Genomic DNA, 13,501 nt, shown 5'->3' on the forward strand with positions numbered 1-13,501 from the left:
CGTAAAATTCTATATCAGATTTTCTTTTTCCTTTATATTATGGTTATAAGAAATTAATTTAGGATCAAATGTTCTTCCATATTTTAGGATCGAGTAATAATCAGATCTCATGTTCAATTAATTAGATTTTTTTTTGTTAGCATGTGAAGTTATAAGAAATAAGGTTAAAATCAGTAAAAATTTAATTGACGTACGATAGTAGGCAAACAATCGATTAAAATTGGCCAATAATATGATTAAAATTGGTCAATAATATCTGTGTGATTAAAATTAGCCAATAATATGTGTTTACATAAAAATAAATATAGGGTTAGAGATCTTATTTACATAATTGAAAATGTTTTCTGAAAATCTATTCAAAGAAAATAATATTAAAGAGAGAGAGGAGAGATGATTGAGAAAAGATATGTAGATAAGAATTAAAAAGCAACAGATAAAAAAAAATTAAAAACCACAAATTAAATATAGAGAGAAAGTAAATACAGAGAGTAGTAAAACACAGAATAACTTAAATAGCTGTATCCACTTTTTTTTATACCACATTAACCATGGAAAATAAGAGTTTTAATAAAAATATAATTATAGACATATAAAGACTTTTAACAATGGACCTATCTAAATTAGAGAAATAATGGTGTAGAGTTCAAACCTGAAACTGATGTCATGGGTTCATATAGGTTGACTCGGATTTCAAAAGACGGAATCGAACTTTCATTAAAGATATATTCGTGACAACGACTTAAGCTAGCCAGGTAAGTGACCTTACTATCGGCATGATTATATTTGTTGTTGACACGTGCCCCGTGGTTCTGCACGTGTCATATATATTGATGTGTGAATTGTCTGTCGATCGATATGCTTCTTATATGTTATAATATGTGAATTGTATGATAATAATTACGGTACGATGTGTTCAAGGATATGTTTGAGATAGGATACAAGAAGGATGCATAAAACGAAATGATAGGAGTAAAATACGTTCATGAAACGTTAAGGTTGGGTTACATACCAGAGTGATATGGATAAGAGAGATTGATGGAAGAATACGGTTAGGTTATGGGTATAAAGGGATAGGTTTGTGATAGATTGATAGAACGATAGCGTTAGGATACGTTCTTGTGATGATATGACTAAGGTACGTTCACGTAATGATATGTCTGTGATAGATATAAGAACGTTAAGACTATGATAAATTAGAAAACGATATGATTACGAAGTGTTTACGTTATGACTTGTTTATGATATGATACATTGTGATGCAATATGTCGTGTGTTGGAGTTAATATAACACATGTTGGAAGCAATTTGGATCCTAGGCACTCTTAGAACATCAATTATAGTAAATAACCAGCATGTTCATAAGTATTAAAACTCAAGGTCTTTGAGTACTAACCTTTTGTAGTTCAAATTCATTTCTCCTAACGAATCAGTTTCGAACTACTACTAGCGTTTTCTCCACTATTCTTCGGCCTTAGAACGGGATTGTGGAATCCGGTGAGTGACTAAACTTGGGAGGGATTTAGTATACATGAAGAGAGAGTTTGTGAGAGTTTTTCTCAACGTTTTTCCAAGGGAGACCTTCCATGTACCTTGATCACTCAATTTATAAAGTTATGTTTGTATGTTCATGCAAATTTGAGATCACCAAATTTTGACACTCAAAATTCCACTCAAATGTTTAGGATGATGTGGCAAGCATGCAACCGCAACTTTGAGTTAACCAAATTTTGACTCCTCAAAATTCCACTAACTCAAACATGCATTTTTCCATTAAATGAAGTAACATTTTGACTTTAGTCATTTTAAATCAATAATCAATTTGAATAATTAATTTCAAATTAAAGTAATATTAAATGATTAATTAAACCATTTAATTAATATTTAACATTAAATAAAATGTCAATCCCAATAAATTCCGGCACATACTGATTATGAATTCCTATTTATAATTAAAATATTTAAATCTTATTTAAATATCTCTCATTCTCTCTTTTGTTTAATTCATAATTAAAACAAAAATGCGGTTAAATATATCGTATATATGTAGCACATATTCCCTAATTTGAATTCGACCACTTCAAACTCACTCGTCAAACTGTTCTATGGTTTAGTCCGATATGAGCTAGCAGAGGGACCTAATGGACCTATAGATCATGGGCTCCAATGATCCGAGATTAACCGGCTAAACTCATTAACCTTATTAACCAACATTCATTAACTACTAGGATACTCCACTATAGCCTAGTAGTTGCACTCCCCTCACTATAGATAAATTTCTGTCCATTTGATATAACCACGAGTAAGTCAATCCTTCACAAGTTGTTCGTAACTAGAGCTGGGTCAATTTACCATTTTACCCCTAAAGTTACTTCTTGTTCCTTAAGTCTCACTAATCCTCTAATGAACAATTGGTTTGTGGTCCAACCACCAAACCGAACCCCTCTCTGGCCAATGAGATGGTGGGGCCCCTTGTTCAAGACTTGGAGTCAGTACTTAAGAGAACAACCTCTCTACTATCCCTAAAAGCGGGTAGGAGTGAATTCCATTTTACACCCTATGTCCCCAGCTATTCACCCAGTCTTACCCCTGAAATGGGAGGCTTATTGAGTCGGCGAACTCGGGTCACTCTCACCCATGCAAATCTAAGGATAATTCTGAATAAATAGGAGTTCATAGTTAGCTCAGGATTAAGATCGAGTTACCTATGTCATCGAATGAAAAAATCAGTCTCAATAGTAAACGACATTATAAAGTGCGAGTGGTTTTCTTCATGGTCCTATCTTATGCAATACTCATTGCATAGGACGCCCCCACTCACATGTCTCCACATGTACAATTTAGTGATCACATTGTTTATATCATATACAAAAGTGGGTCGCATCCATAGTGTCCCCAGGATAAGGTACTCAGCCTTATCCATGTACTATAGATCATTTTGACTATATACTTGAACTTGATCCACTCTTATATCTCTACATATGGTTCAAGTAATCATAAGATAGTCAGAGTATTCTTATTTATTGTATTTAGATTAATGATCGAAAATTCACTTTATTCAATAACGATCTTTACTGAATAAACATCCATAATAACTTTATTGAAAATAGAATATGTTTTTGTTTACAAACTATGAGTTTTAGGACATAAAACCCAACATCATGGTATGATGTGTATATGATGAAATGTTATGTTAGAAGCATAGAACGTTATGTTAGGTCTCTTAAATTGTGTGTATACAACATGGTATGAATGATATGAAATTACGATAAATGGCATGAAATATAACCCCGTTAGAATTATGTATGATTTGAGAATTGAAGAATGAGAAACGATATGATATGAATGATGAACGATATCTGAAACGATATGAAAAATGATATGATATGTACATAATGCTAGCGGGGTTGTATTAAAGAATAATGAAAATGGAAAAGTTTTAGGACCTCATGCATTATGTGTGCTCATGCATTTGGGGGATACCCTTATCCCATCACAAGGGTACGGATGCGTACATCCAATGGCAGGACAACGATCGTTATGCTTTGCATAGCGCTGCAGTGACGGTTACTAGTTCTAGCGGGTGTCCGGCCTAAGGGGCTCCCAGAGTATGCCCACCGGATAAGGAAAGTGGCCCAGCGGTGTGCGAACTAGCTAGTGAGCCCATACTCGCACGTATGGGCTGTGTGTAGAGTATATGGTACACGTCCAAAATTACCCGTTAGGACAGCACTGTAGGGAAAACGGAATGAAAAATAGGTCCCATCATCTCATTGCATGTGATTGTTACAATTAACCCCAATAGTAGGCTCACTTACTGAGTATTTCTTTAAATACTCAAACCATGTTCAACTACATTTTTGAGGTTAAGGCAAGACATTCCTGTACGGCTAACGATGACATCGCAACTCGAGACCATGGCACATGCATAAGGTAGTGGTATTTATTTTCTTAGACTTAGGCTAGAATAGGATGTTTTTAACTTAAACTTTTATTCATTTTATTTAGTCTTTTGTTGTGTCGTTTTAAAGATGTTTTCGAAACACGCAAGTCCATGCTGTGTTTTAAGATAAATGTTATGTTTTATGGAATTTAAATGAAGTCTTCTGCATTCAATGTTTATGGTACGTATACAGTAGCGACCTTAAATTAAGTAGAAATTGCGGGTCGTTACAGTAATAATGAGGTATTGCCAACATTATGAGTGATTTCCAAATCGTTAGAGGAATCACGACATTCAAAAACAACTACAACACGTGGCCACCATGCATAATGTCCTATTGGTTAAAGGATATGTATTGATGACTACAGATATGTACAGTAAGAGAGAATATAGTTGTTGACTAAACTATAAATAACTAGCCGCCCTTCCTAACAATTCTCCCACTTAGAGACTGATCTAGTCAACCAAGAATTTCATTCTCAAACGACAATGAGCATCTTCATGGCACCATACCAATTAAGGCTTTGCACAACCTCAATATTCCAACATCAACACATTTCGTTAACATGTTTGCTGGATTTTTTGCACCCTCTATCTTCTCCAAACACATCATCATCTTCCACTAACCTGCGAGTGAAATGGTATCGACTTCTGTGTTTTGTCTTTAAATGATAGTCTGAGTTCCTCACCAACTGTATGACACTCTGACTATCTCTATAAAGAATCTTTTCATGCTGCTTCTTGCCCAATTCTTCCAGATAGTCAGTCATCCATATTGTCTTCTTTCCAACTTCAGCTATTGCTACGTACTCAACTTCAGTACAATGCATTTTTGAAGCCTAGACATCCCATCATCCATGGCTTGCTCCCTCTTGGTTGTATCCTCCAACTGTAGGACCTCATCAAAGGGCTCTGGTTCCCTTTTATCAGCAACAGATAGTGTAATGAAGGTATATACATATATGGTACTTTGATAGTACTAGATGATCTTCTCAGCACCGGTTCAGGTGTCACTTGCTCTACCGCTGGTTCCTCTGCAATAGTTTCAGGAGTTTCTTGAGTATCTACTACAACATCACTAGGTGATTTTTTTCGTAATTCAACCTCAACTCCCACTTGCTTCGTTGTCTTGGAAACTTGCTCCACATCTGGTTTCTTAGCAGTAGTCCCAGGAGTTTCATGAGTATCTGCTACAATATCACTAGGTGAGTTTCCCCGCAACTCAAGCTCAACTCCCACTTGCTTCGTGGTTTTGGAACCTTGCTCCACATCTGTATGGACCATTTCCAATCGCACTTTCTTCAATTCTCTGACAGTCCTTGTGAAGCTAACTTGTTTCTGCTTGCTCATAGCGTAGTTCTCACAACGACCCACATCAAGAAATTTCAAAGCTTCTAAAACTCGTTTCACAGCGAGAATCTTCATTCCTTTCACACTCATATGCCCAAGTCTATTGTGTCATAGACTTGAATTTGAAGCACTCTCAACAATAGCAGCCATGTTCATACACCCCGCAGTGGTGTATAAAGTTCTAGATATTATGCCACATGCTACCACCATAGCACCCTTCATAGTCTTCCACAAACTTTTCCCTAACTCTATTGCATAACCTGTGCTATCCAACTGATCAATAGAGATCAAGTTCTTCTTGAGACCAGGAATATATCTGACATCTTTTAATGTCCACTGATTTCCTACTGGAGTTTTTATGCAGACATCCCCTTTTTCTTTAATCTCCGAATCTTTGTTATCGCCAAGAGACACCTTTTCGAAATTTCTAGACTTGAAATTTTGGAACAACTCTTTATTTGGAGACGAATGAAAAGATGCACTTGAATCCAAAATCCAAGATTCAATCGAACTGTCCACGCTGAGGATTAGAGCATCCCCAATGTCTGTTGCTGAATTTATAGAATCATCATCATCTCCATATTTGTGATTCTGCTTCCTCTTTGGTCTTGTACAATTTGTCCTAAACTGACATTTTTCTCCACAATTCCAACACGTAACGTTTGGTCTATTTGAAGATTTTTCTCGGCTCTTTGATTTTCATCACCTTTTGTTTGGGCCCTTCGGTTTACTTCTTCCTCGTTGGTCAACACTAAGAGCACTACCAGATGAATTTCCAATTTCTCATTTGCGAATACTTTCGCTGAGAACTACATCTCGAATTTCATCAAACTTTAGTTTATCAGATCCTCGAAAACTGTTGATTGCAGCAACAACAGTGTCCCACGACTCGGGTAAAGATGACATCAAAATCAATGCTTTAATTTCATCCTCGAAATCAATTTTCATCAAATTCAGTTGACTTATGATCATATTAAATTCATTTATATGATCAACAACAGATCCACCTTTAGACATCTGTAGATTGAATAATCTTCGCATCAAATACACCTTGTTTATAGCCGACGGTTTTTCGTACATATTGGACAGCGCCTTCAACAGATTTGATGTTGTCTTCTCCTTGATGATGTCGAACGTCACGTTTCTGGATAGCGTCAACCGGATCAGCCTAAGGCTTGTCAATCCTTGAGCTTCCACTGCTCCATGGTTATGGTATCCAACACACCCCCAACAAGGATTCGTGAAGACCTTTCTGATACAGATAATCTTCAATCTGCATTTTCCAGAAACCGAAATCGAATCCATCGAACTTCTCAATTCAAATCTTTAAGCTTTCCATCTTCACAAACCGTGGTGAATTTTGCCTTGCTCTGATACCATTTGTTAAGATCGCACAACAACGCACACACTCGATCTAGATGAACACAAAGAATAGGATAGAGGGAATGCAAGGAGAATATTGGCTAAAGAATTTGTATTGATGACTACGTATATGTATGTAAGAGAGAATACAAAAAGTATATTTTCAAAGCTCTGTCTCAGGAGATATATATATATATGGTTCAGCTTACTATATATAGTTTTAGCATATATAACCATCTACTATATATAGCTTGTTAATACAATTTACTTTATATGTCATTTAACATATATAAGTTTATTATGTATAATGGTTGACTAAGCTATAAATAACCAGTCAGGCTCCAAACCTAATAATCATTTCATAATAGTTTGCATATACGGGCATATGACACGTGCAAAACCATAGACATGTGTCATCATACAGCACACAATTATAATCAAATCGACGATAGGGCCACTTACTTGGTTGGCCTTGTTAGGATCGCACAACAATGCACACACTCGATCTAGATGAACACAAAGAACAGGATAGAGAAAATGCAAGGAGAACTCTAGCTAAAGGATTTATATTGATGACTTCAAGTATGTACAAAGTATTCGCAAACGGGAAACTGGAGATTCATCAGGCAATGCTCTCAGTGTTGATCGAAGGGGAAGAAGTAAATCAAAGAGCTCAAACAAACATGGGCGATTAAAATCAAAGAACCGAGAAAAATCTCCAAATAGACCAAACGTAACGTGTTGGAATTGTGGAGAAAAATGTCACTTTCGGACAGGTTGTACAAGACCAAAGAGGAAGCAGAATAAAAAATCTGGAGATGATGATAATTCTATAAATTTCAATAGAAGACATTGGGGATGCTCTAATCCTTAGCATGGACGTTCGATTGAATCCTGGATTTTGGATTCAGGTGCATCTTTTCATTCGTCTCCAAATAAAGAGTTGTTTCGGAATTTCAAGTCTGGAAATTTCGAGAAGGTGTATCTTGCCAACAACAAAGATTTGGAGATTAAAGAAAAAGAAGATGTCTGCATAAAAACTCCAGCAGGAAATTAGTGGACATTGATGGTACCACGTGGCTTAAAATCTGGAACCTTATACACCACTGCAGGGTGTATGAACATAGCTGCTGTTGTTGAGAGTGCTTCAAATTCAAGTCTATGGCACAATAGACTTGGACATATGAGCGTGAAAGGAATGAAGATGCTGGCTGCGAAAGGAGTTTTAGAAGGTCTGAAATCTGTTGATGTGGGTCATTGTGAGAACTACGTTATGAACAAGCAGGAACGAGTTAGCTTCACAAGGACTTGGAAATGGAACCAGACATCGAGCAAGGTTCGAAGACAACGAAGCAAGTGGGAGTTGAGCTTGAGTTGTAGGAAACTCACTTAGTGATGTTGTAGCAGATACTCATGAAACTCCTGAGACTATTGTTGAAGAACTAGAGGTGGAGCAAGGTTCCAAAACCACGAAGCAAGTAGAAGTTGAGGTTGAGTTGCAGAGAAACTCACTTAGTGATGTTGTAGCATATACTCATGAAACTCCTGAGTTTATTGCTGAGGAACCAGATATGGAGCAAAGTTCCAAGACCACGAGGCAAGTGGGAGTTGAGCTTGAGTTGCAGGAAAACTCACTTAGTGATGTTGCAGCAGATACTCATGAAACTCCTGAGACTATTGCTGAGGAACCAGATGTGGAGCAAGGTTCCAAGACCATGAAGCAAGTGGGAGTTGAGCTTGAGTTGCATGAAAACTCACCTAGTGATGTTTAGCAGATACTCATGAAACTCCTGAGACTAATGCCGAGGAACCAGAAGTGGAGCAAGGTTCCAAGACCACGAAGCAAGTGGGAGTTGAGCTTGAGTTGCAAGAAAACTCACCTAGTGATGTTGTAGCAAATACACATGAAACTCCTAAGACTACTGCAAAGGAATCAGTAATGGAGCAAGTGACACCTGAACTGGTGTTGAGAAGATTATCCAGTACTATCAGAGTACTAGATATGTATGTACCTTCATTACACTATCTGTTGCTGATGAAAGGGAATCACAACCCTTTGAGGAGGCCCTACAGTTGGAGGATACAACCAAGTAGGAGCAAGCCATGGATGATGGGACGTCTAGGCTTCAAAAATGCGTTGTACTGAGGCTGAGTACGTGGCAATAGCTGAAGCTGGAAAGAAGACGATATGGATTACTAACTATCTGGAAGATTGATCAAGAAGCAGCACGAAAAGATTCTTTATAGAGATAGTCAGAGTGTCATACAGCTGGTGAGGAACCTGGTCTATCATTTAAAGATAAAACACAAAAGGCGATACCATTTCACTTGCAGGTTAGTGGAAGATGGTGATGTGTTTTGAGAAGATAGAGGGTGCAAAGAATCCAGCAAACATGTTGACAAAATGAGTTGATGTTGGAATATTGAGGTTGTGCAAAACCTCAATTGGTATGGTGCAGTGAAAATATTCATTATTGTTTGAGAATGAAATTCTTGGTTTACTCGATCAGTCTCCAAGTAGGAGAATTGTTAGGTTATGGAGACTGCTGCTTATTTATAGCTGAGTCAACGGTTATACATAGTAAAGTTATATTTGGTAAATCACATATAAAGTAAATTGTCATAAATAGTAAATAGCTATGTATAGTAAAAAGCTCTATACCAGTTGTTAGGATCGATACCCGTTGTTAGCTTTGATACCAGTTGTTAGGATCGCACAACAACGCACACACTCGATCTAGATGAACACAAAGAACAGGATAGAGAAAATGCAAGGAGAACTCTGGCTAAAGACTTTCTATTCTCTGTATTCTCTCTTACTATACATATTTGAAGTCATCAATATATAAATCCTTTAGCCAGAGTTCTCCTTGCAATTTTCTCTATCCTGTTCTTTGTGTTCATCTAGATCGAGTGCGTGTGTTGTTGTGCGATTCTAACAATTGGTATCAGAGCTAACAACTGGTATCGATCCTAACAGGCCTTTGCCAGCCTTTTCCCTAAGTTCGAGTACGTTCGCATCCCGTTACTCAAAATTGCTCTAAATATCGTCAGTTGTCATTTCCTATTAGAAATTCTATCCCGTTTCCTTAGTAACTCAAATTCTTTAACTCCATTTAACTTAAATCGAGAAATTTAACCTTATACTGACATTAATTGCCTTAAACAAGGTCAACTTCAGCTTTGGGATGGTCGAAACGGAAGAAAATGGTTTATTTTTCCTTTACCGAGCTAAGGGACTGAGTTTTGAGCTGCAGAATCAAGCCGAGCCGAGCTACGGACTTCATCTTCCTCACCCTTCTCACGATTTTTCATTTCATTTTTCTCTCTCCTCCAGAAGACGTTCGTTTCTGCTCTTCATTGTGTCTCTGTATAGATCTGTCTTTGTTCTCTTCCCTATGACTTGTTCTCTTGTTTCCATGGCGTTTGACGCGTTCGAAGACTTGTAGAACCAAATCCGACGTTACCTTCCTTTTTATCCCTTAACATCACTCTCCATCGGCGAATAAGGAAATTCAATGAGTACTATGAGTGTAAGCATCTTACCTTGAGTGCACTCAGAGTCACTAGCGTCTCGTGCTTCTCTCGTCGTGTGTTAAATATGTTTCTTCCCTTTTGCCAGAAAATTTAGACTCTCTCTCTCTCTCTCCCCTGCTCCTTCTCTTTTCCCTTGCATGTGGGCTTCTGGAGTGGGGCAGGAGGTCGTTTGGCTCGTTTTGGCGCAACGTGAGGGTTTGGAAGAGCATGTCTGAGAGGTGGGAACAAGAATTACATCGCTCGCCGGAATTCTCGTGAGTCTTTGGCAGCCACACATTATTTTTTTATTGTGGCCGTTATACATCCGATATGTTTTTGCCTAACCCTTGTAATCTCTAGCATAATCACCCTTAATGTCATAAATGTCCTATAAAAGGTTCCAAAACCTTTGGAGTCCTTTGCGCTCGTGAAAACATCGTAGAATTCTTATAATGTTATTCTAGTTATTTCCACCCTTAAATCTTGGTTTAAATCCTTAACATAATCAAATGGTATCAAATTCTAGTAAGATGTGGTTCGAGAATGAGCTAAAGTGGAAGTTTGTGGACATGTGACACCCGAGTAAATGAGGGGTATATGAATGAACCGATGCCATATCCAAATGATAACGATCTTGAAGATAGGATGACTAAAAAAGATTTAAAGGAAATAAATGTTACTACGCCTACCTTTTCAGTGGCTCAACCGTAAGAACCTTATAGTTAAGCATGATTTACATTGGGACAATCTATGCTGGGTCAATCTATGTTGAATGAATCGAGATCATATTCGGATGAGAACTATCCTGAAGATAGAATGGCCAAAGAGGCTTAAAAGAATCGAAAATTAGTATTTATTCTAACAAGATAAATTTTCTTTTCTATCGGCTCTATCGGCTCAATCACAGGAACTTCAAAGTTAAGCGTGTTTTGCTTTTAACAATTATATGTTGGGTGATTTCTTACCGATTTTTCTACGAAGCATGTGAGTAAGGATGTGAGTAAGGACAACCCAGATTGAAATAACTTGTGTTGGTCCGTAAAAATACTTGTCAATCTTAGAAGTGATGAGTAGCAACGTGTGATAAATTCACATTCCTAATCTTATAAGAGATCATATAGAAGAACATTTATGAAGCTATAAAGTCTTATTAATATAACTTGTGAATTCTAAATCGCTACCTCCTCATATTTGTCACAAAATAAATTAAAACATAAAATAAAACACATTTTCCCTACGACTTCATAAGATAAACACAAACCTCAATTTAAGACCTGGGAATTATGTTGGCTTTCAGAGGCTTCTCCATCACCACCGTGAACTCCACCTTCTCCGACAGATCGACGCCGTCGCCCTCCACCGCCTTCCATTCAAACCTCCAAACCAGATTGGCTATGAAATACTCCAAATGAAGAATTGCCAGACCGAATCCTGGGCACATCCTCCTCCCTGCGCCGAACGGCATCATCTTTATCTCCTTGCTCCCTGTTATATCAAACCCCGCCACTTCTTCTTCTTCCCCGCCCTTCATGAACCTCTCCGGCTTGAACGCCATCGGATCTTCCCACACTTCCGGATCCCAACCCATCTCCGCCACCATGAAATTTACAGTTCCGTTCTTTGGTATCACGTAATTCTCCAACATCGTGTCATCTTTCACTGCGTGTGGTAACACGAAATGCCCTGGTGGGTGTCTTCTTAATCCTTCCAAAACCACAGCTTTCAGATATGGAAGCTTCCCCAAATCCTCTTCCTTCACCTCCTCCCCCGTTCCATCTCCCATTACTCCTTTCATCTCAGCAAAAAGCTTGTGTTGGATTTCTGGGTATTTCACCAAATTCGCCATTATCCATTGCAGGGCCGTGGACGTGGTGTCGGTGCCCGCGTTGAGGAATTCAGAGGCTAGTGTGGACATTTCTTCATCTGTAAGCTTTCTCTTCTCGTCTGGGTGCTCCAAATCGAGAAGGGTATCCACATATGACACCACGAATTCTTCTTTTTCTTCTTCAGCTTCGGCTCTGTTTGCTCTGTTTTCTCTGTTTTCTCTGTTTTGGATGGCCTTCCTTCTTGCTTCGATTAAAGGGATGGTGACTTCATCTCGATTCCTCTTGAGTTCATGAAACGTCTCCCAGCGCTTTCGGAGGAAAATCTTGGTCAATTTGGGCCAGAAATTGAGAGCGTTGAAAAGCCCAAGGTTTACCAGCATCTTACGCTGCACGTTCTCAATTTCCTTGATCTGGGATTCCTCAAGCTTGTCTCCAAAGCACATCAACACCAACAAACAAAACATAGCATACTGAAAATGATCCACAACGCAAATGGGTTCTCTCAATTGAGAGTGAGAGAGGAACCGATCAATAAGAATATCCAAAACCCATTTGCGAGCACGAGAGTAGGATCTGACCCGGGAAGGATGGAGGATTTGGGAAGTGAGATTACGGCGGAGGAGGCGCCAGAGTGGGCCATAAGAGGCGGTGTTGATATTATGCTGGTTGCTGGAGGCGATCTTGCTGATGGGAAGTGCAGGTGGACGGTCGGCGAAGAGAGCGCCGTTTAGGACAAGGGCGTTGTGGGCGATGGAGCGGTCGGCGATGAAGACGGTGGGGCGAGTGCCGATGGGGAGGGTGATGATGGGGCCGTATTTGGCGACGAGGGTGCGGAGAAGAGACTCGATTTGAAGAGGGGATCTGCGGAGCCATTGGAGATTGGTGAAGATGGGGATGGAAGGAGGGCCTGGTGGGAGATTGGTGGAGCTTCGGAAGTGGGAAAAAATGGAGTTCAGAAGGGAACAGAAACAGAGCGAAATGATGATGATGAACCACGTCTCCATGATTCTCTCTGTTTTTGCTCTGCTTTTTTTCCCTTTTAATCCCTAATATATAATTGTTTCTGTGTCATCAACGGCCCATCCCACGTTTCCTTTTCACGTTTTGTTTCTTTTTATTAAATTAATACAAAAAAATCAAGTATATATATACACATATACATACATATATATATATATATATATAGAATATATATCATCGAAATCCTTATCAACTTCCTCTTCAATATCGGTGTTAGTTTCGTTCTTCGTAAGATTGTTAACGATGTCGTCCACAAAGTTGTCTATAGGTTAGTTCATTGTGTTCATGGATTTTGTTTTGTTTTATTCGTTACCATTTTTTTTCTATTCTTTTTCGAATTTTAGTCAAACTTATACTTTTCATTTCTGATATTAAGAAAATTACCATGGACTTCAATGTCTACATCTTTCTCACACTCGTGGTCATTACTTGTTGTCATTACTAATGACATGGAAGGAGAGCAAATTTTTTTTTTTTTTTTTTTTTT

The 13,501-nt window shown here is 38.3% G+C and overlaps 1 protein-coding gene across 1 annotated transcript; it reads right to left on the minus strand.

Annotated features, from left to right (window-relative positions):
* Positions 1-11,296: 11,296 nt before the first annotated feature.
* On the minus strand, positions 11,297-13,029 carry LOC111448726 (cytochrome P450 89A2-like). The gene has a single exon (XM_023088442.1). It carries the CDS (start codon positions 12,996-12,998, stop codon positions 11,436-11,438), a length of 1,563 nt encoding a protein of 520 aa, XP_022944210.1. The 5' UTR covers positions 12,999-13,029; the 3' UTR covers positions 11,297-11,435.
* Between the last annotated feature and the right edge of the window lie 472 nt (positions 13,030-13,501).

Source organism: Cucurbita moschata, unplaced genomic scaffold (genome assembly GCF_002738365.1).
Source record: "Cucurbita moschata cultivar Rifu unplaced genomic scaffold, Cmos_1.0 Cmo_Scf00010, whole genome shotgun sequence".
Classification (NCBI taxonomy): Eukaryota; Viridiplantae; Streptophyta; class Magnoliopsida; order Cucurbitales; family Cucurbitaceae; genus Cucurbita; species Cucurbita moschata.